Genomic DNA, 25,936 nt, shown 5'->3' with positions numbered 1-25,936 from the left:
TAGAAGTGTAGCCAGTGGCATCACTGGGGATGCCTTCCAGCAGGCTTGTTTCAAACGAACTTTGTGGATCCAAATTATGAACATGAAGAGGCTCTGGAATAGATGTGTTGTTTTTGTATCCTCGGACAAGAGATGTAAGTAAAGAGGATGCTCTACCACAATGCTAGAATCTAAGCCAACTAAGAGCCCAATCTCCGACTCCCTTTAATTAGTTATACCAACGGAAGTCCAAATACAATCTGGGCAAAACAATAGCCTTGATGCCACTTGCAGCCCTGTCTCACTGCAGGAAAGGGGCAGCAAAAACAAACAAAAGTAGCTGGTGACAATGCCCAGTGATAGATCTTGTTCTTATTCATAGCCAGTGTTCAGCATTTCTGTATTGTTAGTTTACAGCTGGGGGGCGGGGAGAGATGGCTAAGATCAGTCATCTGCTGAATTGAATTATTTGAGTACTAATCAAACCAAAGAGGGCCTTCTCACAAGGGACTTTAAACTCTGGTTCATGCTACAGAAAGGAGCTCCTTGCTCATAAAGAACAGGACTATTTCACAGTTTAGGCTGCATCTTCCAGGGAAGGTTCAACAGTGTAAGGAGCTCAAGTAAATTAATACCTAATAGCTGTCTGACAGATAAAGGTGCTTAATTAACATGAGAAAAAACAAAATGTGCCAAAGTAGAATTGTTGATGCTGAATTTCTGATCCCATGGAGAGCTTCAGTTCGGTTTTTTATTGGGCTATGTAAGTAAGGCTGTTGTCAAAGTTTAAGCTTCACATCCCTTTCTATAATTATGTATAGCCTTCTAACGCCTAGTATTGAAAGTATCTTAAATGAGCCAAAACCGGTTTGGCTCAGTGGATAGAGCATCGGCCTGCGGACTGAAGGGTCCCAGGTTCGATTCCGGTCAAGGGCATGTACCTTGGTTGCGGGCACATCCCCAGTAGGTGTGCAAGAGGCAGCTGATCGATGTTTCTCTCTCATTGATGTTTCTAGCTATCTCTCTCCCTTCCTCTCTGTAAAATATCAATAAAATATATTTTTTAAAAAGTATCTTAAATGAGTTAAACATTTGTATGAAAGTTGAATATTTAAAAAGGCAACCTTGCCCTGGCTGGTGTGGCTGTTGGTTGTAGTGTCATCTTATACACTGAAAGGTCGCGGGTTCGATTCCTGGTCAGGGCATATCCCCAGGTTGTGATTTCAGTCCCTGGTTGGGGGTATTTGAGAGGCAACTGATCTATGCTTTTCTCTCACGTTGATGGTTCTCTCTCTCTCTCTCTCAAATTAATAAACATATCTTTTGGTGAGGATAAAAAAAAAGCAACCTTAATTACATTAACTATTCTTAGTGTAACATGGAATATATCTTAAAGTTCTTTAAAAACCACATTTGGCAGAAAGTAGATGTGGCTGAGCCCAGAACAGTTATAAAGAACCAATGAAGGGAAGTCTGTATACATACATGTAGCTAAAGCTTGACTATTTACTTTCTACGTGATCTTTGCAGTAATAGAAGACACCAGCTAACAATGAACAGTGCTAATTCTTGTTTAGAAGAAAACAAAACTAAGGTGTAAGACACAAGTGGAATGGGCTCCTGCCAAACCAAAACAGCTTAGTATGTTTTCACAAGTTTTTATTTATTTTTTATTTATTTTTTAAATATATTTTATTGATATTTCACAGAGAGGAAGGGAGAGGGATAGAGAGCTAGAAACATCGATGAGAAACATCGATCAGCTGCCTCCTGCACACCTCCCACTGGGGATGTGCCCGCAACCAAGGTACATGCCCTTGACCGGAATCGAACCCGGGACCCTTCAGTCCGCAGGCCGACACTCTATCCACTGAACCAAACCGGCTCTGGCTGTTTGTTTTTTTTGTTTTAATATATTTTATTGATTTTTTACAGAGAGGAAGGGAGAGGGAGAGTTAGAAACATCGATGAGAGAGAAACATCGATCAGCTGCCTCCTGCACACCCCCCACTGGGGATGTGCCCGCAACTAAGGTACATGCCCTTGACCGGAATCGAACCCGGGACCCTTCAGTCCACAGGCCGACGCTCTATCCACTGAGCCAAACCGGTTTCGGCTGGCTCTGGCTGTTTTCACAAGTTTTTAAATGTGACCAACTATGCATGTCCTGGCCCATGCATATTTTTACCACCATCAGTTGTATCACATCTTAGATTCTACTTCAGGTTGTACTGACTTATTAGCTTCTCAACTTCTCTGAACATACTCACACCTGTAGTTGTTACACAGATACTATTACTAGAAACTAATTCTTCAGTCACTTCAAACTCTGTATTGGTTTCCCAACAGCTGTGCAGTACTGACTCTTTAATAGCCAAAGAAAAACACTCAAAATCATTTGTCTTGTTTCATAATTATTTTTTAAATATATTTTATTGATTTAAAAGAGGAATGGAGAGGGAGAATCATTGATTGGCTGTCTCCTGCGTGCCCCCTACTGGGGAATCAAGCCCACAACCGAGGCATGTGCCCTGATCAGGAATCGAACCATGACCTCCAGGTTCTTTGGTTGGTGCTCAACTACTGAGCCACACAGGCTGGGCTAATTAACTGTTATTTTTTATGCAATGTCCTCACTCTTCAAGCAACTGTTCTCATCAAAAAGCTAATCATTTTATTTCCTCTAGACCAGTGGTTCTCAACCTTTCTATTGCCGCGACCCTTTAATACAGTTCCTCATGTTGTGGTGACCCCCAACCATAAAATTATTTTCGTTGCTACTTCATAACTGTAATTTTGCTACTGTTATGAATTGTAAATATCTGTTTTCTGATGGTCTTAAGCGACCCAGCTAGCGGTTCTCAACCTGTGGGTTCCGACCCACAGGTTGAGAACCGCTGCTGTAGAGCCTGAGACCATCGGAAAACACAGATATTTACAATTCTTAACAGTAGCAAAATTACAGTTATGAAGTAGCAACGAAAATAATTTTATGGTTGGGGGTCACCACAACATGAGGAACTGTATTAAAGGGTCGCGGCATTAGAAAGGTTGAGAACCGCTGCTGTACACATTCCTTTGGGCTACTGCGTTCAGAGAGTGTGCTATAACTCATTGTCAGTCAATGGCTTTGCTTAGCTTACACATGAGCCACTTGCAAACGGACTTCGGTTGCAGCACCTCTTCATTTTTCACTGAAAAATTATGCTGTGATGAGTTATGTTTTAAAGTTTCTAATTCTGCTGCTTTCCCATGAATTGGGAATGATGATGATGAGCTTTAGCCTGGTTATGGCAGCATGTTGTATTTCTTGGGACAGTTATAGTTGCATGATAAACAGTATTTTACCGTATCATTTAATAAGATAATGCATACTTCAAGGTGCCTTAAAAGCACACCGTTCAAAGTGCACTTTTCACATTTTGACACAGTGGGTGTAATAGAAGAATAAAAAATATTGTGGTGCGCTCCAAGTGATTTTATAGCATATCAAGCAGAAATGTGAAGTGAAAAGAATGCTGTGGGCTATTTCTGTACTCCCCCACTGTAGTGATAAAGGAGTGTGGCTACATCCCAACAAAATTTTATGGGCACTAAACTTTAGTTTTCATGTAATTTTCACATCAGGAGATAGTTTCTTCCCAACCATTTAAAAATTGTGAAAACCATTCTCCTTTCACTGGCCTACAAAAACAGGCAGCAGGCTGGTTTGGGCCTGCAGGCCATAGTTTGCTAACCCTTCATCTAGCAGATTTCACAGAACATGGTAAGCCCAGGATTAATGGCTCAGGAACACTAAAAATGTTATCAGCTAAGTATCTTTTGTGCAAAAGCTACATTTAGTAAAAGTCATAATGTTCTCTTTAAAAGTTATAAAATATTACTTCTTAGAGATAGAAACCAATACTGATACAAACTATGAAGTTCAGCAACTATGCGGCTATTCAAAAGGCAATCTTAATAATTCCTTTTCTTTTTTTTTGAGGAGGTAAAGATAAAAATAAAAAGAAACCAATTAGATACCTGCTATATTGGATCAGCTTTAAAAAGAAGCCACAGTAAGTTATGCCAAGTGCATTTACTTTATAAATCTTTCAGAATAAATGCATTCTTAGATAGGAATCAATTCTTAAAATCTAGTTGAAGCATTAATAAAGAATAAGCCACCACTGTTGAAATGCAGAAGGCCCAGATTTTTTAAATAATTAGCTATAGTTAATGAAGTTACTGAGTTCTGTTCAGTTGCCCAAATTAAAAAAAAAAATAATTCCCCAAATATTTTCAAAACAAAAAGACCAGTCATCAATATATGTAAGAAAACATTTCTTAAGCCTTTATTTACAAAAGCTTTAAAAACAAACACCCTCTGTTTTGCAAATAATGTTTTGTTTAAAAAGGGCCACCCAGTTACAGCACTGTAGTATCATGAGTAAATGTACAAGGGAAACAAACCAATGTGGCTAACACTTGGAGATTTGCTATCATTACTGATTGAAGTGTAGATCACACACATCATTACTTGTAGTCCATCATTCTGAGCAGAGTTAATGATTACCAAAATGTCTTCCTACACATGCTCTGGTCTAGTCACATATTCTGCATGGCTAAATATTTCACAGTCTCTTTTGTCAATATATATAAAATAGATTGCAAAGATATACACACAAAAAAATAAACAAACATTACACTCCTCAGGTAATTTTATTAGCTATATATTAGCTATATGTGTATATATACACACATACACACATAGCTAACATATATATATTTTTGTATTTTGTCGTGTACCAAATCTTTCCATTCTTTATCTTTGTAACAACTATGAAAGCATAATTTTTTGTCTAATTTAATCTGGTACAAAATATACCTAAAGATTTATTATCTTTGGACTTGAATGAATTTGATTTTTGGAATCAACAAATCAAGAGCTCGTGAGTATGGCTATAAAATTAAAAAAATTAAAATATGGTGAACAGTGATGGAATAAAAAGCAGATCAAGGGAATTGTGCCATCATAAAACAATTGCAGCGTCAACATCTTGGAGACCAGTTTCCTGGCAGACAATAAATGTCCAATCACAAACAAGGGATTTTTCCTGGAGGGTGTAAAGTGGGTTTGAAAGGTTCTTCAGTCAGAGCGGCCTACAGACACGCCAATCAGAAACTGACAGACACTAGATGTGCTTGGAAGATTAAACACTAGTACTGAAACAGCAATTAAGCTCCTCAGTAGTTTTTGTCTTTTCTTTTGTAGTCTTGCTGAATCAACCATTTGCATAATGCATGTGCGATTTTCCACGGGTGAAAAGTAAATACTTTATAAAGTTGGCAGATGGTCATTTTTCCAGCTAAGAGTAAGAAAAACCATATTTTCTGATAAAACAGAGGATCTGAGTCAGAATCACTCTCTAAAGTGCAAAATTGATGGTCCACAATCTCAAATAGCTAAAACTCCTGCAGAATGGGAGACATGAAACAGGGAAATAAATTACACTCAGTGCTAGTTAATTTAGGAAAGGGGAAACAAACCAAGCTCCAATCGGTCAAGTTTATATGATGCAGCTTTTCCACTCTCTGTCACACACGCCTGCTAACAGGTATATTAAGGCCAAATTTAACCTGAATGCTTTTCTATTTAAGCTCTGAGACAGGAATGGTCATATTAAGTACTGAAAGACAAAAATAAAATGGGCGATGAAAGAAAAAAAAAAGTACTGTCTATTGTTCAAGGGATTCAACCAGCGATAAAACCTATATACAAGCATGTGTGTAGTTCAAATAAAATAAAAATAAAAGGACTATTTCATGTCATGACTGCTTGTTGGCTTCCTCTTCATATGCATTCCCTGTGCCATTCTGTACATAGGATGAACCAGAACCAAGGCCATACAAATGACCACAATATTTGGCATCATCAATGTGATCTTCAAAGAACATCTAAAAAGGAATTTTGGAAAAAAAAGAGATAATTTTAACCAAAAGGTACCACTGGGAATGTACATTTCAGCAAAGTCAGTACTGCTGTTCCCTAACCACAACGGCAGCTCTTTTCTACCGTGCTCCTTCGAGGCCACACACATAAACCAATGACGAAACCGGAGGTCCTAAAGTTCAGAGCTCCAAAGAAACAGGAGAAAAAGACAACAAAAATAAGTGTGTAAATGCATGTCTTTCCTTTTAACATTAGACCGTTTTTATAAGAATCTGTAACCATGGGAAAATGGCAGACCTTTTTACCCCATTAACTGAACAGCACTCAACGATAAGAATGAATGAAAACAGCCAATGGTGGGGTGGGGGAGCTTAGATAAGCAGCCTTGAGCCTATGTCAAGGCTAAGTTGACTAAAAACAGTCAAAGCTTAAACACGTCCCGGACAGTAAAATGTCAACATTCACATTCGGTTACTATCCTTGGAGAAGCCAAGAAAAATAAAGGAACAAATTAGTAGTAGAGAACCCACCATTAATTCAACCATTAAACTGTTTTTAAAATGCAAAGCTGAAAATCCAAACGGTTGCTTTAATTCTCTAATGCAGCACTGGAATGACACACAAAACAAAGTATTTACTTTTATGAATAGATAGTCCAAATCACTTGGAAAAAAAATCCAGTACTACAGAGCAAAACAGGTGTTATGTTTCCTATAGTTAATATATTTCTATAAAAAGTTTTAAATTCCCAAAAGACTACTTAGTCAATTCTATAATGTCTTAGAGGATATACTAAAAAAGAATTTTATAGTAAATTTTTTGCAAAAAGGAAAAAATTTTTTTTATAAGCAAAAAAGTCCATTCTATTTTGTTTTAGCACAAATAAACTTTTTTCTTTGCCTTTTACCTACAGCGAGGCACACCTGTACATATCACTTAACCTATAGACAGACTCAGGTTAATACAATTTCATTCTTTCACACCCAACTTCTTTATGTTCTTTATCTCTGCCTTTTACTATTTAAGGAGGTTCTGCTCTATCTGATTTTTTATTCAACTACTACTTCAGATTTTATTTAACCCTTTGGAATTCAAATACCTCTGGTAAGATTCAATCTTCTAAAAAGCACAAGTCCTACTCTATTAATCCTCAAAGTACTGAATGGAATAAGCAAGTAACATTTTTACCAGCAATTTAATGCCTAAGATTAAGACAACGCCAGAGGAAACATAGGAGAGTCCCCGGACTTGGCAGAAGCAGCACCGATGTGGTCTACAGCAACAACTCCAGAGTTCTTGACGAGTAATGTACCCGACCTGGGATAAAAGGTAGCCTCTGGCCCCAGTTTTCTCACCTAAAAAATAATATAGTTGGCCCTAACCGGTTTGGCTCAGTGGATAGAGCGTCAGCCTGCGGACTCAGGGGTCCCAGGTTTGATTCCAGTCGGGGGCATGTACCTTGGTTGTGGGCACATCCCCAGTGGGAGGTATGCAGGAGGCAGCTGATCGATGTTCCTCTCTCATCGATGTTTCTAGCTCTCTATCCCTCTCCCTTCCTCTCTGTAAAAAAATCAATAAAATATATTAAAAAAATAAAAATAAAAAAATAAAAAATAATATAGTTGGACCTATGTACTTTCTAAGGTAAATTTTTTAGTCTCCAAATACATTATTTTTTCATTTCCTCCTGAACTACATTTCAAGATGACTTACTTTTTCTTTCATTCAAGTGTGTTAGAAATGACTTATATGGTACCTCTAATTTTATTTTTATTTAATAAGTACTTATTGCCCCAAAACTTTGCCACGTGATTTTTAATGCTCTCAACCTAACAACCAATTGAGAAAAAGGCACGGATGTCTTCATACTTCTCTCATTTTGAAAAAGGCCATTCCTGTGAGCAATGAATCAGACCCTGCCTGATGTTGTGGTCCTATCCGTTCCAGCTCTAACTGTTCCGCAACTTCCTGTAAACCACCCTAGAAGACAGAAAAAAAAATGCCTGTCAAGACAAACATTGCAATGCCTGAATTCACGAATTATATAACTTAGACAATGACCAAAATATAAATAAACTTCAGAATGTAGAAATGGCCTTATGAAGACTGGAAAAGACCAGAGCATGTGAAATACTAAATATTTGTTGAATGTGGGTGAAGTTTATAATTTAATAGAAAATTAGATCTTAATTGGGAAAATGTATCTTTATCACATGCTTTAAGGCATGTAATAGATAAATAGCTTTTCTAAAGATATAGGGGAAGCAGATCATATACAAAGTAACAGGTATCAAGGATAACATTATCCAGTATATGCATAGTCAGTCCACCCATTGATCAATTATTATAAACCTGAAGGTAGGTAGTTACTTTCTAATTTTCTTAAGCTTCTCAGTAATCTATTTCTAAATAGTTTCATCTAAATAATTTGTACAAAACAAAGCTATTATGACTAATGAAATCTTAAATGCTTAACTATGGTTTTGCTGGTTAAAAAGAAAGTATGTTCTTATAATACAACTCCTAGAAGGGTCTGCTAAAAACCTGCCATGTTTTTTTTTTAAAAAATATATTTTATTAATTTTTTTACAGAGAGGAAGGGAGAGGAATAGAGTTAGAAGCATCGATGAGAGAGAAACATCGATCAGCTGCCTCCTGCACACCTCCTACTGGGAATGTGCCTGCAACCAAGGTACATGCCCTTGACCGGAATCGAACCCGGGACCCTTGAGTCCGCAGGCCGACGCTCTATCCACTGAGCCAAACCGGTTAGGGCAAAACCTGCCATGTTAATAATGCTAGGATTAAAAAAGAAAGATGAGGAGAGTGAAAGAAAGGTAGAGAAAGAGAATGAATAGAAGAGGAAGGAAGTGAAGAAGGGATGGCAGCACGGGAGGAAAGAATAATAATGGAGGACACTTGGAGGAGAGAAAGTAAAGAAAAGAAAGCATGATCAGGAAAAACAAGACAAACACAAAGAAATTCCTCTCTAAATTGTTAAGGCTCCTACTAGCAAACCAAGCCTTCTGCTTATCACAGCCTAAAATAGAGCTTTGGACAGCAGTTGCTTCTGAGCTAAAATTAGCACGAGGATTAGGTAACATTAGCAGCTGCTTAGAGAGCAAGAGCAGGTCATTCAGGGAGTGGACTATAGGTCAAAAAGCACTGTGGTCATGAACCTGAATTTTAACACACCAGGTCACTCAGGTTATATTCAGAATACTGATATACTTAGAAATTTTCAAATAACGTATACATAATGAGCAATAACTTGGCTCTGTTTCCAGAAACTGTCATTGTACAAATATCAATTTTAAAAAGCATTTCCAAGGCCACATTAAAACATTCCGGCCTTGGATTCTCAGCATGTAATACTTTCAGGTATGGACTGAGTTTCTAGAGTAGTAAGGATATACTACTGCAAGTTCGCTTAAGTTGCACAGCTAGAAGTCTCTTCAAATTGCACAGAAATCTGCTGCTCTGAGGTGTTACAAACGTGATATACTCTTCCTTAAAAATGTCCCTGGTTATATGGCAAATCCTATGATGAGGCAAGCTGACTTTGGCCAAAAGACTGTTTCTCTTATGATTTTGGTTCATCTGTCAAAGCAAAATTTCCTATTTAATTCCTAAAATATTTCTTTCTGCATAAAAGTAATGCTCTTAAAGTTTTTTCCATCTTCTAAAAGTATAACATAATTGTACTTCTAAAAACTTGGTGAGGAGAAAATTTGATCAAACTTGATACAGGTTGTCTGAAGGAACCACTTTACCTAAATGTTTGTGTTTTTTGTTTACTTATTTATTTATAGCTTATTCACTGTAACAGAAAATACTGTGTTCCTTAGGGAGGCTGCGCCATCATAGATGCATTCTCAAACTGAAGGAACACTCTTCCTTAAAGCAGTGTTCCTTTTGAAAAAAATTAATGTTCAAAAGTAACAATTACACGTTAAGCAGTGTCAGGATATAAGATACTGCCCGGACAGGACATTTATTTACTACAGCACTTACTACTAACAAGTCCACATTCTTTGGGGCAGGAAAAGCAAACAAAACCCTTTCAGCTTTGTAACTGAATCCCTGGAACACGATCCAATGACTAGACCCAACAGAATAATCTCTAGCCAAGCCCAACTGAAGGAGAAACTTTTGTACCCTCCTGACTACATCTGCACACTGCTGGCCCCTTGCACTCTATATCTTGCGTGGGTAGATTATGTGCATGTTGGGAGAGTGAGAACCTGTACTTTTGTGCGAGAGAGCCTCAGTTTCTGTGCTGGTTTTTTATTTTCAATCTGGCAAGCAATGACAAACATCTGATCCTTGGTTTTAATTTTACTGAAAACTTTTTCTGCCAATATATATTAAAGCTTTGCAAAAGGATTTCCTATAAGCATTTATGCAAGAAAAAAAAAGAACCAAATGACCAGATAATACAACTGCACTTAATATAAAACTATAAAACATGGTCTGAATCAACATCCCAGCTTAGGACCCTATCATGTCAGTCACTGGTGGGAATTGTGTGCTGATTACAGGTAAAGCCACTCGAAGCCTTACTTTGAGATTTTTGCAGCTCTTCATGAGGTACTTCACATCATAAATAACAGGAAAAAACAATCGAAGGATCTCAAAGAAGTCAAGTTCTTCTTCAGGCAAGTTAGAATTGGTCAGGATTTTGATTAAGTAGCCAAAGTCATAACCACTACAAAAGGGTTAAAAGAATACAGAAGAGGGACCTTAATACCATGGAGATGAAAAACCTTTTCTGATAATAAATTTTAAGTGAGTCACACTCTAGACAAAAAAGGAATCGACAAAAACAGAGTGCACAAAACCAGAAAATAACACGTTCACAATTTTAATGGGAAAATGTTGTCACCTTACAGACCTTGGTACTTCATCCTCCAGATACCAATATGCAGATCTCTACCACCATCCCAAGCCTGTAGTCACTAAACTGCTATTTTGCTGATCCTTGAATAGAGAACTCTTCAAGGAGAAAGTCAAACTGCCCACAGTGTATGTCTAAAAAATTTAAATAACTATGGAAATGAAGAAATAAAGATGAATGGAAAGTTGGCCAAACAGGCAGCAAGAGAACTGGCTTTCACAAGGCAAAAATAATGCAAATCTCCCTATCTTTTTCATAAAGAGGCACATACTTCAAAAACCCAAGAGGTAATTCCCTACCAAAGTATAGTCACTTCCTTTAACTGACTTTATTAAGTGCTCTCTTCCCTCAAAATTATTTGTTACCATCTCCTGATGGCTCCCCTAGAGATACTCGTGGGAATGCTGCACATGGAAGTGAAGGCGAAAAGCCTGGGACTAGCTACAGAACAAAATACAAACCATACTCTCCCACCAACATCTTCTGGCTTACTGTTTGGCTTTTCCCCGTTTTACAAGTCCCTGTACCCCCAGGCCACCACACCCTCTTCCCTGTCTCCCTTTCCTTCCAGCACCTCTCACAGATGCCGTCCCTGTAGAGCCCAGCTCCCACAGATCTGTTACACAAGCTGTTTTCTTGTACTATCCTTCAAAATGCATGTATTGTTTTCTCCATTAGTTTAAAGGGCAGGAATCGCATTTAAAAAACATCTTTTCATATGAAGCTCGACATCTGATGAGATGTTATTTACATATCTTTTGGGGAGGGTACAAAACAAAATTTATATTTACTATTTAGAATTTTACTTCTAATCTAAAAAAGGCAAAGAGGGGACTCTTTCCTCCTCCCCACATGGGAGTCTGTGCTTGTTCTGCAATAAATTTCCACCTTTGCTATAAAAAAAAAAAAATGCAAAGAAAGCTTTACCATTGAAGACCACACAGAAATATCAAGGTGTAAGTAATAAACAGCAGAAACCTTTAAATTTCTGATAGTTGGCAAAGAGGTACTCTGGTGTCTACCTAAACTATAAATCAGCACAGCCTTTGCTTACTACTAGTAAAGGTTAAGATTAGAGTTTAGGATTTATAAATTAATTTTTACCTTCTAGAAATAGATAATATAAAAAAATTTAATAACATTTTATAGAATAAAAATCTTAACATACCTTGACAAGTATTCAAATACATAAGAGTCTAACCTAGACTAACCTCTAAAACGACATGAACCCTTTTTGTTCATCTTAATACCCCAGTGCCAAGTCAAAGTATTTGCTCAGAGTATCTTTTGAACGAAAGACCAGGATATATGTAGTAAAAGCACAGGAAAATTCTTTCCCATTCTTTTGTTTCCTTCTGACCAGGAAATTTTGAAAAAAAGAGTTAAAAAACATTTCTAAAATTAACAGAGACTGAAGTCTTATTTCCTGAGGTAACAAGTGGAGGAGAGTAGAAAGGAAAGGTAACAGGTAAGAATTAGTATGTTCAGTATCTCCAACTCAAAATTACTGCTTAGTGCTGCGCCGAAGTTTAAACATGAACAGACTTTTACTGTAAGCATTCCCCAGGCCAGAGCTGGAAATGGTAAAGCATGTGGGTAGTCTTATTTTTTAAAAAAGTGTATGAAGTGATTGAGTATAAGAACATTAACACCTGCATAATACAATACTTTAAAATAATTCTGCAAGGTAGTTCTTCTAAATGATGCCATCTGATCACTTTATTTAAATAAAATTAAATTCTACCACACACCAACCCCTAGCATTTTGCTTTTTTGCCTCCATAGCACTTATTACCATCTAAAAAAACCACATATAAATTCATATAAATTCCATTATTTAGAAAAATTGTGTGCCTATTCCCCCAGAATGTAAACTCTATGAGAACAAGGAGGTTAGTCTGTTTATATCTTAATTCCTAGAATTTCGTCACAGTGCAAGGCTTATGGTAGATAATAAGTATTTTTAATGAATGAATTCTTGCACTCAGGCTAGGTAATGTTAAATAACCTTAGGTAACAGATTCCAAATGGCATTGTTGGACTTGAACCAAGGTCTCTTTTCCTAGCCTGTACCCTTTTCACTATGCAGTGCTGACTCTCATGGGCTACAATGTATCCCATGTTGTAAAATCTTGAAGGAGACCAACATTGGTCTCTTAAGAGTTAGGAGACTGCCATGTGGCAACTAATTCTTTACAGAATGAAGCCTGTGAAACAGGGACCAAGCCGAACATGAAGCAGCTAGGAAATGGTAACACATACGCCATTTTCTTGTTCTGTTTATCTCTTCTACTTCATTGTTTTTTGTTGTGTTTTGTTTTTTTTTTTTTTAATTTAAGCACTTCACTCAAGACTGTTGCAGTGTGAGTTCTGTGTGGCAAAAACATGCATGCCATTTGTAATGCAATCTCTTTACCTATGAAATGATAACCATTTGACCCCTTCACAGAGGACCACTCCCGATGTCATAAGAAGTTCTGCAAAGTACTGGGTCTCAATTCCTTCCTCCTCATGCTTTTTAAACTGGATACCAGATGTTGTCAGTAGCTCTATAGAGTCTTGGGCATACATGTCCTCCCTGGCAGGAGAAGAAGAAACACAACATTTAAAAGTGCCATACTTCAAACAAACTCCTTTTCTCAGCTTATATCTACAACTACAATGCCACAAATAAGAAAGAGGACTGGCTTGGGTTCACTTGTTCCAATATTTCACATATATGGAAAGAAATTACAGTTTAAACATTAACAGTCATGATTTCAGAAAACTGTGCACACATTAAATAATCATTCAAAACAGTCCAATGGGGAGATTTTAATCTTTACTATGAACTAGGCTTTCGAAAGTTAAATAAATTTGGGTTTGAAAAAAAGAGTCTTCTATTCACCGGGGACTTCACCACAAACTAACAGACATGTTCTTTCACTCAGCAACCGCTTTGACGCTGCCAGATGCCGCTGTCGCCACAGGGAGAGGGCCCATGCTCATCCACCTGCTCTCGGCAGCACCAGAGAGGAGAACCCATGAAAACATCTGACGTGGCTGCGTTAAACGACATTCCGTATTTAAGACAAAGGAGAGGCCTCCTCTCACAAATAATCAGCCTTGCAAACGGCCCCAATGAGCACTAAACTGATTAAAATGAAGGACTTGGGTATAACAGCAATCATTTCTTCTTCTAACAATCTTAATCCTACAAGATTGCCTTTCAAAAATCAAGCCAGGAAATCTAAATATAAACCAATCATTCAAGACTACTTAAGCCAAAAAGAAAGCCATCTCTTTGTAAGTACACACAGGCATCTAAAATATTAAATTAAATAAGTGAAAAAATGAAGGTATATGTTTCTGAGAATGAAAGGAAACTATTTTGTGCACTGCCCCATTAGACTTTTCTGTTTATATTTTAAACTGTAAAAATATCACTTTCCATCATTTAGCAAAGACAATCTTATTAAACAATTTAACAAAACTAACTATACCAAAAGAAAAATCACACTCGAGCCGAAATGTATTCTTATGGTCTAGTCTCTGGAAATCAATCTACTTCCAAATGTCTCTAAAAAATAAAACTAGCCACTGAAATATTTAAAAATGGGAAAACCACAACAATCACTGTCAAATTTTCCCCTGGAAAACTCCTCAGAAAGGATATCTGAATAAACCCAATAAAAGTTTTTTCATTCAACAGTATCATCTGGCCTTCTTATACTAAAAATATGTATCTTAGACAACTAGAACCTCACTCATCAGGTCGTGATGCTCACAAGGGGAGGCATGTTTTAGCAATTATAACCAACCAAGGCATAACAGATTCTTTCTCCAGACTCACATTATTCTGGGCCATATGCTTGCTTTTAGTTAACTGTCTGTCTCTCTCAACCAGAATGCAAGCTTTAGGAGGACAATCATTTTTATCTATTTTGTTCAATGTTATACCATCAGATAAAAAAACAACAAACAAACAAGAAGTGGAATAGTGAGTGCTGCCCAAACTTGCCAAGTGATAACCATCACCCAGAGAGAGAGCTTACCAAAAATATGGATTCTCAGGCCCCATACCTAGGCCCACTGAATCCCAATCCTCAGGAGAGACCTGGATGACTACTTCTGACAATTTATGGTCAAGTAAGTTAGTAAACAAAAACATGTTATAAATTATTTTTTCTCTTTTTTTGTTCCTGCATAGTTCACATAGCTCAATCCAGATAAGTTAATGTACTGTCATCTGAATTTCATTGGACTAAATATTTTGTCATTTGGAACAAATTCCATGCTTTATAATACCCATGTTATTAGAAAGAGAAAGAGAAAGCTGGGAACCCCATCCAGGTAAGCTAACTAAATCTCCAAATAGGACAGAAAATACTTCGTGTGTTAAGGAAAACTCCATAATTGTGATGACTCAATTCTCTAAATTAATAGAATGTCCCTTTTCCCTGGCGTCCATTTCAAGTTCTGAAAATCATTCCACCTTGCTAGCAGATGCAGGAAAATATTAAAATGTTAATTCAATCTCAATAAATTACTTTAAATATTGCTTATACATTAGAATTGCTATAGGTGCAAGTGCTGGCTTACTGATTGGATCAATCTGCTCAAAATGGCAATAAACAATAATGTGACCATTCCTAACACTAATTAAGTACTGAAGTTGATGGTCACAGAATACCCCGTTCTGAAAACTGAACAGAAAGGAAAGCCATGTATAAATCTCTAAAAAAGGTTTTCCAAAAAAGCAGAGATACAAGGCTGTCTATCTCAAGTATATCCTAAAGTTAGAAACTAACTCATCTAGGTCTGCTAAATTCAGTACATTTATTGATATTACCTCTAGTTACAAATACAAACTTAGCCTACTACACAAATTCACATTTTTAAACATGCAGGTTAGAGATTTTACAATTTAGAAACACTTTCCAACCTCAATGAACTCCGGCTACTACACATTTTACATTTTTAAAATTGTTAACTCCTATATATTTAAATTGATGCTGAAAATCATAAGAGGCAAATAAACTGGAATATAGATTGTCACAAAGACACAGATGGTTACTAAACATAGTATCTAATGAACCCAAACTGTTAAGAACACAAAGATGCCCCCCAAATCTGCAAAGGCTATGAAAGATAACACATACAGCCTACAACTCCATAACTGATAGCTGTCCTTTAACCTTCAAATGCCTGTGCATTACCAGTAAAACAAAGTAAAAGCCACCCTTTGTTTCTGTTGTCTCTCCTACTTAGGGCACTATCTCCTTTGCACTGCCCTTTTCCTTGAATGAAGTCTTCCTTTCTGTTATTACTGAAGCCATGATCCCCTGTAATCTCTTCCACGCTGTGCAAATGATTCTCTCAAATATCAAGAATTACTACAATCATCAAGTTGATGACCCTATAAAAAATTCATTCTCATATCTTTTGACTTGTTAGAGGAATTCTGCCCATGGCTTTCTGTTCTTCACAGCTCATCAATACCCCACTTCAAGTTTCATGTACATATCTACTCTGAAATTCAGTTTGGAGAGGATTCTAATGTATCCATCAGTACCTAAGAGTGCTAATTCTTGGACTTTAGCAACATGAAGCAGACAAAAGAGTTATGGGAACACTAAGTTATAATGACCACGACCAACGTCCTTCAATTCTGTACCCCTGGTGCCTAGCACAGCCGTTGATACATTCACTCTAGGGGTATAATAAAAAGGGAAATTTCACCTTTATTCAAAATATCCAAGATTCTGTTCATGGGTTCTGTTCTGTCTCCACATTAGATGGCACTGGTTTTATCTTCCAATCGACCTTTTCTACTTAATATTTTTCACTATACCCTTCTCCTAAAACATCGCCCAAGTCCCAAGACATGAACATCAGTGAAAATGGATGCAAAACTTGGTATAGCAAATCTACAGTAGCCCTCTCTGTATGAGAAAAATGTCTTTCAGAGACTATACTAACAAAGCAGCTGTTATTAGAACAATGATGTTTCTAGATAAGGAAAATTTCAATTTTACCAAAACTGTGACACGGATGGGTCTCCTCCTACTCAGGTACTAAGATCACAACAGTATCTTAGTTAAAACAATCCTATATAATAAGAGGCTAATATGCAAAGTGACTGAACGGTGGAACCAGTCGCTATGATGCGCACTGACCACCAGGGGGCAGACGCTCAATGCAGAAGCTGCCCCCTGGTGGTCTGTGTGCTCCCACAGGGGGAGCGCCGCTCAACCAGAAGCCAGACTCATGGCTGGCGAGTGCTCCTGCCTCCATGGCAGCACTAAGGATGCCCAACTGCTGGCTTAGGCGGGGAATGGGCCTAAGTCATCAGTCAGACATCCCCCTAGGGCTCCCAGACTGCGAGCGGGTGCAGGCCGGGCTGAGGGACCCCCCTCCCAAGTGCACGATTTTCATGCACCAGGCCTCCAGTGTTCTAATAATGACCAGTTTAGAAAAAAGGTAACAAATGAAATGGTAAACAAATAATTTTAAAAAGCAGTCTTTTGGGAAAAGGCTAAAAAGCCATTTTCTGTGTTTCAGAACTACAGTACTTATGAAAGGTTATTATCAGTTTGAATAGAGACAAGTATTTTTTTATCCTTTACAAGGTTCTGAAGAGCACATTTTAAAATCCAAAAACAGGGAGTCAGGCTAAACACAATGAAAGTATAAGCCATATTATTGAAACACTAACAACACTACCCTTTAAAATCGTCAACCCTGCTTTTCCTTAAATCTCCTATACTAAATTTCACATTATTCTACAGAGAATGGGAGGTTCGTACATTGGCACTACCACCTTCTTTTACTATTTTTCAAATCAGATGTTACATTACATTACACAAGTACAGGCTGTCAAAACAGGACACTGCAATCCTGTATTGTAACATACTTTGAATGTATTAAAACATTTCTCCAACTTATAGTCAGTTTACAAACAATCTGCCTTTGGCCCAAACAAACTACATTTCTCTAAGCTATCGAGATTACTCCTACCAATTATAGACAAGAATTACAAGTAAGGAAACTGGGTTTCCACCCTGGGCTTGAGTTAGAATTCAGATTCCAGAAGACAATCTGCCAGATTCTAAAGTGTTTCCGAAAGAAGCACCAGGTTAAAGGACAGTATTACTTCTCCCATATCTATCTATAATAATAAAAGTGTAATATGCTGATTAGACCGGACCAAGCCAGGGCTGCGAGGGAAGCCCAGGTCCAGGGTGCCAGAGGGAAGCCAGTGCCAGCAGCCAGGGGAAGGAAGGCCTCCTCTTGCACGAACTTCGTGCATCGGGCCTCTAGTGTAAGTATAAGAGATTTTGTGGCCTGACCTGGGAATATAATCATTTATATAACACTGATTTGACAGGAAAATGCACCCAAGTTTCCAAGAAATATCTTACCACCTTGGACATATATTCTACTCATAAACTGGAGTATGACTGTAATAAAAACCTCTTAAGAAGCAAAACTATTACAACAAAGGTATATGTATTTCAAACTGTACACAAGTTTGAAAGTGAAATTAATATTCTAATTATTTTTTTGTTAAGAAGTATTTCCCCTAGGAGCAGTATCAGTGAATAAATTGCTTTGGCATATGTCAGAGATTTTTCTGGCTGTGGATTCCTCTAGTATTTTTATGGTTTCTCATCATATGTTTAAGTCCTTGATCCATTTTGAGTTTAATTTTGTGTATGGTGTAAGTTGGTGGTCTAGTTTCATTTTTTTGCATGTATTGGTCAAATTTTCCCAACACCATTTATTGAAGAGACTTCCTTGACTCTATTGTATGTTCATGCCTCTTTTATCAAATATTAATTGAGCATAGTGATTTGGGTCGACTTCTGGGTTCTCTATTCTATTCCATTGATCTATATGTCTGCTGTTGTGCCGGTACCAGGCTGTTTTGAGAACAGTGGCTTTGTAATAAAGCTTGAAATCTGGTATTGAGATCCCACCTACTTTGTTCTTTCTCAGGATTGCTGTGGCTATTCAGGATCTTTTTTCATTCCAGATGAATTTTTGGAGAGTTCTTTCTAGGTCTGTGAAATATGCCATTGGTATTTTAATGGGGAGTGCATTGAATCTATAGATTGCTTTGGGTAGTATGGACATTTTAATGATGTTGATTCTCCCCATCCATGAACATGGTATGTTCTTCCATCTGTTTATGTCTTCCTCTATCTCTTTTTTCAGTGTCCTGTAGTTTTCCGCGTAAAGGTCTTTTACCTCCTTAGTTCAGTTTATTCCTAGGTATCTTAATTTTTTTGGTGCGATGGTAAATGGGATTGCTTTTTTAGTCTTTCTGTAACTTCACTATTGGTGTATAGAAATGCCATAGATTTCTTGGCGTTAATTTTGTATCCTGCTACATTGCTGATTTCATTTATTAAGTCTATTAGTTTTTTGATGGAGTCTTTCGGGTTTTTTATGTACAATATCATGTCATCTGCAAATAAGGACAGCTTTACTTCTTCTTTTCCAATTTGGATGCCTTTTATTTCTTCTTCTTGTCTAATTGCAATGGCTAATACTTCCAGTACTATGTCGAACAGGAGTGGTGAGAGTGGGCATCCCTGTCTTGTTCCTGTTCTTAGGGGAAATGGTTTTAGTTTTTGCCCATTGAGTATGATGTTAGCTGTGGGTTTATCATATATAGCTTTTATTATGTTGAGGTATGATCCTTCTATTCCCACCTTGTTGAGAGTTTTTATCAAGAAAGGGTGTTGGATTAAGCAATTTCTTCACTGATACTGCTCCTAGGGCAATGGAAACTAAAGAGAAAATAAACAAATGGGATTACATCAAAATAAAAAGCTTTTGCACAGCAAAGGAGACCATCAATAAAACAAGAAAGCCCGCTGCATGGGAGAACATATTTGCCAATTATATCAACGATAAGGGTTTAATCTCCAACATTTACAGGGAACTCATGCAGCTTAATAAAAAGAAGATAACCCAATCAAAAAATGGGCAACTGATCTAAATAGACACTTTTCGAAAGAAGACAGAAGGAAGGCAAAGAGACATATGAAACCTGCTCAAAGTTACTAATCATCCGAGAGATGCAAATAAAAACAATGCGGTACCATCTCACACCTGTCAGAATGGCTATTATCAACAAATCAACAAATGACAAGTGCTGGCGAGGATGCGGAGAAAAAGGAACCCTCATGCACTGCTGGTGGGAATGCAGACTGGTGCAGCCACTGTGGAGAACAGTATGGAGTTTCCTCAAAAAACTAAAAATGGAACTCCCATTTGACCTAGTGATCCCACTTCTAGGAATATATCCCAAGAAACTAGAAACACCAATCAGAAAGGATATATACACCCCTATGTTCATAGCAGCACAATTCACCATAGCTAAGATTTGGAAACAGCCTAAGTGCCCATCAGCAGATGAGTGGATTAAAAAACTGTGGTACATCTACACAATGGAATACTATGCTGCAGTAAAAAAGAAGGAGTTCTTACCATTTGCAACAACATGGATGGAGATGGAGAGCATTATGCTAAGTGAAATAAGCCAGGCAGAGAAAGATAAATATCACATGATCTCACTCATTTGTGGAATATAATGAACATAAACTGATGAACAAAAACAGATCCAGACACAGAGAAACATCAATCAGAACGTCAAACCTCAGGGAGGGTAGGGGAGAGTGGGGGTACGGGGGAGAGATCAACCAAAGGACTTATATGCATGCACATAAGCCTAATCAATGGACACAGACAACAGGGGGTTGGGGGCATGAATGGGAGGTGGGGGATAATGGGGGAACAAGGACACACATGTAATACCTTAATCAATAAAGAAATTTTAAAAAGAAGTATTTCCAATACTCAAAATTTTCCAAATTTAAAAAAAGTGGCAGTAATACTTTTCATATAACATTTCTAAAATTCAAAGTACATGAACCGAAGACTCTTCTTTATTCAATTATTTGGACCTATAATATACAAAAGCAATCTAACCTTTTTAAATTTTAGGTTTTAAGTATTTCCAGGATAACTATGCCATATTCAGTTAGAATTTCATTCACTATACTTGAGGGAAAAATCAACTCCAAAAATTAAACTAAAAAAAAATTATCAGGTTATATTTATTTCCCACTTACGTCAAATTAAATTTAAAATTAAACTGCCAAGTTGAAGTTCCTGGAGGGTATTCTCCTTGCTCATTCATAAATGTCAGTCCTAGCTGAATTATCTTTAACAAGTCTACATTACACCGCAATAGTTGGTACTGATAGTCAGCATTGCTCCTGAATTCTCCAATAGGTCTTGCAACCACACCTGGAAACTCGGTGTCCTGTAAAACAGTTTTAAAATTCATTATTTACTAAAAACCACAGTCCACAAATTCCTAGAATAAATAAGCAATTTTTGGTATAAATTAAAGAATCCTGTTATAGATGATATTCTATACACTCATATTCCATTACAAAGTACCTTTTAACAGAAAAGAGCATTATTTTTTGGAACCATAAAATGAAACTCTACAACTTTAATGAATTTTCCTTACTTTAAATATCATATCAGTAAAAAAATTACTTATATATAGTATGATAAATGCAACCAAGTATACTCTATTCCCAAGGAAGAGGAAAAAAATCCTAAGTTGATGTTTCTCAAGAGGTATGTGAAACTATGTTATTCTGATTGATGTTTCTCTGTCTCTGGATCTGTTTTTGTTCATCAGTTTATGTTGTTCATTATATTCCACAAATGAGTGAGATCATGTGATATTTATCTTTCTCTGCCTGGCTTATTTCCCTTAGCATAATGCTCTCTATCTCCATCTATGTTGTTTCTATTCTAATACGGAACTGGTCAAAAAGAATAGAAAATGCATCATACTTTCCAATCACTTTTCTCAGGCAAGGATTATATAAACATCAAACCCTTCTAATTTCTTGAGCTAAAACAGTATTCTCTTTATACTCCAGAGAAAGCATGTCATCAAAAATTGCATGCCATTCACACTCTTGTAGAATGTTATCACGTCTCTAATGTTGTCACTACTTATCATCTGAGAAATAAGTGACCGCTAGCAATTTCTATTGAATAAGAAAATTTAATTCTGTGAGGATGTACACCTTTATTAAATAGAACATTATCTATGTACATTCAAATATTCATATTTTAACCAATCAACTTTTCCCACAAGTTTATATTTATTTGTATTAAAAATACTGAGAAAATGATACATCCGTTTAGTATTAAAATCCAAATTAGGAAGCTTTTTAAACAAATCTAAATACCAAGTCACTATAAACAGTAAAGAAATTAAAACTTCTCTAAATCTATCCTACTCAAAAACCACTTTATTGGAAGTACTGTGTTATGCCAGATGTTAGAAGAACAAAAGAATATTAACATACAGGGGTGGGCAAACTTTTTGACTCGAGGGCCACAATGGGTTCTTAAACTGGACCGGAGGGCCGGAACAAAAGCATGGATGGAGTGTTTGTGTGAACTAATATAAATTCAAAGTAAAGGAGCGGAGGGGAGAGCAAGAGAACCCTCCGCTCTTTCGGCTCCGCGGGCCGGATAGAACAGCCGATCCGGCCCGCGGGCCGTAGTTTGCCCACGGCTGTTAACCCCTTGCTTCACAAAGCTAATTATCTAGAAAACCGTAGAGTAGCTATAACAGATATACAAGATAAGATGCTTAACAGCAGTATGTTCACGGAACTCCACCGATAACTTTTTTTTTAAATTAAAAACCAAACAACAAAAACTGCAGATCAACCATGTTTCACTGAGAGATCTTTTTGTTTGTTTGAGAAAGACATCAGGAGTTTCCTAGCTTATGGGAGCTGATCTGGTATTATCAGTTAGGCCTTAGTATTGCTAGGGGCTGACTTGGCACTTGTAGCTAATGTTCTTCTGTTGAATATACACAATTTCACACTTCAACATCAGACAAGGCCACTCTGTAATCATGACTAAACATGGACAAAAACACAAACACTGTCCAAACCACGAAAATGACCAAACACCCTTCTATCTTGGTTAATGACTGACTTGCTTCTTTATAGCTTTTGACTTCCTTGAGTCTTCTTTCCCTCTAGTTAAAACATATTGCCCTGGCTGGGTAGCTCAGTTGGTTAGTGTTGACCCTATACACCAAGGTTGCAGGTTTGATCTCATCAGACCCCATACAAGCAACAAATACATAAATAAATGGAATAACAAATCCATGTTTCTCACTCTCGTTCCCTCTCCTTTCCCTAAAATTAAAAGAAAAACTTTATTAAGATACTCCAGCTTCCCACCAAGCCCTGCTTCCTTAATCTCTACCTAAAACTGCCTGACACAAGTTTCCTCCAATGGCATGCATGTTCCCTCACTCCAATAAGTAATAAACCCAACTTGTCTCATTACAGATATGTTTCCTGTGGTCTTTGGTTGGAGGACATAGACAAAATTTTCTTTGCATAATTAAATTAGTCCCTTAAAAAAGAACCAACCAGAAGGGTTGAATTCAAGACTTTTAAAATTTCTCTTCCCCTTTTATAAGAAGCATTTTAAGGATATTTGATCATAGGCATACCATAGCAACATAATTATATTTTCTAATAACTTGACGAATTTTCTTCAACTCTTCATCCAGGTTGCAAGCCCAAACTTCACAGATTCTTTGGCTATGATCTACCGTTGCTGCTGGCATAGTGAGGGCACAAGGAGTCTAGCTGCCAAGCATCAAAATGTTATACTTGATTGAAGATCTGTTTCATAAAATACTTTATCCTTTATTTGTGTACCTGTCAAAATAAACACAGTTTATGGTTCTAACATCAGTTATATACAAAGTGTTTTATGTGCACATATTAATCATTTCCCACTAATTAAAGACTGCTCTGAATTCAACTCACTGAGTAAAAATTGTTAACCATTTTCAGACAAAAATGAAAATTGAAATACTGATACACATGTGAGAAGATCACGTTACTAGGGCAGCAGTAATGTCTGCTTTTATTGCTAGTTAACAGAACATTCAAAATCAGCTTTGATTACAAGATCTTGATTGGCATTTATTCAAGCCAGATTGGAGGAGACAAAATTAAACCTACTTTAATAAAAAAAAAAAAAGTTATTTCTGAGCAATAAGTAACAGACACAGCGCTTGTGTGAAAGCCCATAACTGTAGGAGGGAAAAAGAAAGGCATTTCAAATTGTTTCTTTCTAATTTCCTAAAAATCAAAGCATTTTTTCCTGGTTACCAAACACACACTTCATGTTTCTGGGCCACATACACTGGGTTTCATGGTATATGATAACAGGACAGACCACATTTTGGTTCTTGAACAGGAAAAGGCTCCTTTATTTTTCACAGTTTGTGAAAAAAATCATAACGAAGACTTTTCAAAGGAATTATGAACCGCCCCCACCCAAACTCTGCAGTCCCAAGTGTAACCGAGTGCTTTAAGAACAGAAAACCAAAGATCAGGGGATCCGTGCATAAACCTGCCCCTTCTACCACACCCTGTGGGAAGACCCTGTAGTTTTAACAGTGCTTTTCTCCACGTCCCTCCACTGCGGTTCCAGAAGCGAAGGGGAGCCACAGACCTCATTACTCGAGGTAGCATCTCCGTGCTGCAGGCTCCCAAAGAAAGGAGAGGGCAGTACAGAAGCATTCCAGTCATAGATAACTAGCTCTCTTCCCGGGCAGAGCGCCAGGGCGAAGGTGTAGATAACCATTTACTGGAGCCAGATTGACTCCCGGGCACTGCTGCGCGAAAGAATCCGAGGAGCTGGAGATCTAGGCCACCGCCCTCCACCCCCAATTTCCGTCCCACCGCAGCGGAGCCCCAGGTACAAAGCCTGTGCGTCATCACTCCGCGCCAGCCCCCGGTCAAACCCCCAGCCTCAGGAACCTTCCCTCTCCTCTGCCCGCCACCCAGCTCCGTCCCCCGCCAGCCCCGTTGCAGCTGGCGCCATCGCACACCCTCCCGGGTCCATCGTCCCCACCCCCTTTTCGCTTCCCCATCCCGCCCCTCCCCCGCCGCCGGCTGCAGGCGCCAGATCTACTTGTGTCACTGAGCTCGCGCTTCTCCTCCTCCTCCTCGCCATAGAGACAGCACCCAGCAGCGGCGGCGGCGGTGGCGGGAGCGGCGGCGGCAGCGGATGCCCCATAGACACCTCTCGCCCAGCGAGGGGGGGAAGGGGAGCCGGGGCTGCGCCGCACCGAGCTGCGCCGTCGCGTCGTGTACGTCCTGGCGGCGGCTCCGGCTGATGACGCGACACGCAGAGGGGGCGGGGCACGCAGGGCGGAAGCTGGGGGTGGTGAAGGCTGGGTGGCGAGGCTGTCTGGCTTGTTTGGCGCCGGGCCTTGGAGGTAGGGGGCGGGTCCCGGGACGCGAGTTCCCTCTGTCCAGTCCCCGCAGTCATAGCATGCCCCCGAGGACCCGGGGACCCCCAGTCGGGCCCGCTTAGAGGAGTCGTGGCCGCCCAGCGCTCGGGTCCCGGGCGTCCGTCCTGCTCCTCCGTCGTTGAAGCACCACCGGACTGAGCCGCTGGGAGAGGCAGGCCGGACGGACTAGGGCCTCGGGCCCGGGGACCCGGGGAGGATGAGCTGGCTCTTCCCCCTGACCAAGAGCGCCTCCTCCTCCGCAGCGGGGTCCCCCGGCGGCCTCACCAGCCTCCAACAGCAGAAGCAGCGCCTGATCGAGTCCCTGCGGAACTCCCACTCCAGGTGACTGGTCGCTCCCTCTCGGACCCGAGGAGAAAGGAGAAGGGCGGGCGGGCTGGGACTAATCACAATCGCGGGTCCCCAGGCCAGCTGCCTCTTTTTGATATGCCTCCCTTCGTCCAGGTGGTGTCCACGCTTGCTCTCGCCTTTCGGACCCCGGTTCAGGATTTTTTCTCCGGACCCTCCCCCGTCCCTCCCGCTCCCCCTTTGCCCCACCCCTGCTCAGCTCTTCTAATTCTGACTTGCTCATCCCTCCTGACACATGGCTGCTGACTGTAATCTGGCTCATAGGCTATTGCCAATATCCTTCGCTCTGCCCTGCTCCCTTCCCCGCTACCCTTTCCCTCTGGCCACCTGATTGCCGCTTTGGCCAAAGGGTTAAAATATTTTACTTGGCCAAAAAGCTTTGTGAAGCGTAATGTCC

General features: G+C 38.9%; 2 protein-coding genes across 4 annotated transcripts in view; one reads left to right on the top strand and one right to left on the bottom strand.

The window, feature by feature from the left end:
• Positions 1-4,039: 4,039 nt before the first annotated feature.
• CNOT7 (CCR4-NOT transcription complex subunit 7) lies at positions 4,040-25,031 on the bottom strand. Its single transcript, XM_080661180.1, has 7 exons — positions 24,852-25,031; positions 23,374-23,584; positions 20,933-21,126; positions 13,225-13,386; positions 10,475-10,619; positions 7,781-7,891; positions 4,040-5,916 (listed from the first exon to the last, which is right to left on the bottom strand). Exons 2-7 carry the CDS (start codon positions 23,488-23,490, stop codon positions 5,788-5,790), a joined length of 858 nt encoding a protein of 285 aa, XP_080517306.1. The 5' UTR covers positions 23,491-23,584; positions 24,852-25,031; the 3' UTR covers positions 4,040-5,787.
• Positions 24,912-25,936, top strand: part of VPS37A (VPS37A subunit of ESCRT-I) — a 35,137-nt gene continuing 34,112 nt past the window's right edge. Inside the window, exons 1-2 of one of the 3 annotated variants that reach the window (XM_080661177.1) lie at positions 24,912-25,029; positions 25,437-25,515. In XM_080661177.1, the coding sequence (XP_080517303.1) occupies positions 24,948-25,029; positions 25,437-25,515 (161 nt within the window). In that variant the 5' untranslated portion in view covers positions 24,912-24,947. Of the gene's footprint in view, positions 25,030-25,069; positions 25,516-25,936 lie in introns of those variants that run through there. The other 2 variants (XM_080661178.1, XM_080661179.1) reach the window with 2 other exon arrangements.

This window comes from Plecotus auritus (assembly GCF_963455305.1).
Source record: "Plecotus auritus genome assembly, chromosome: 3".
NCBI classification, from domain to species: domain Eukaryota; kingdom Metazoa; phylum Chordata; class Mammalia; order Chiroptera; family Vespertilionidae; genus Plecotus; species Plecotus auritus.
This window is presented reverse-complemented; position numbering and strand designations above follow the sequence as displayed.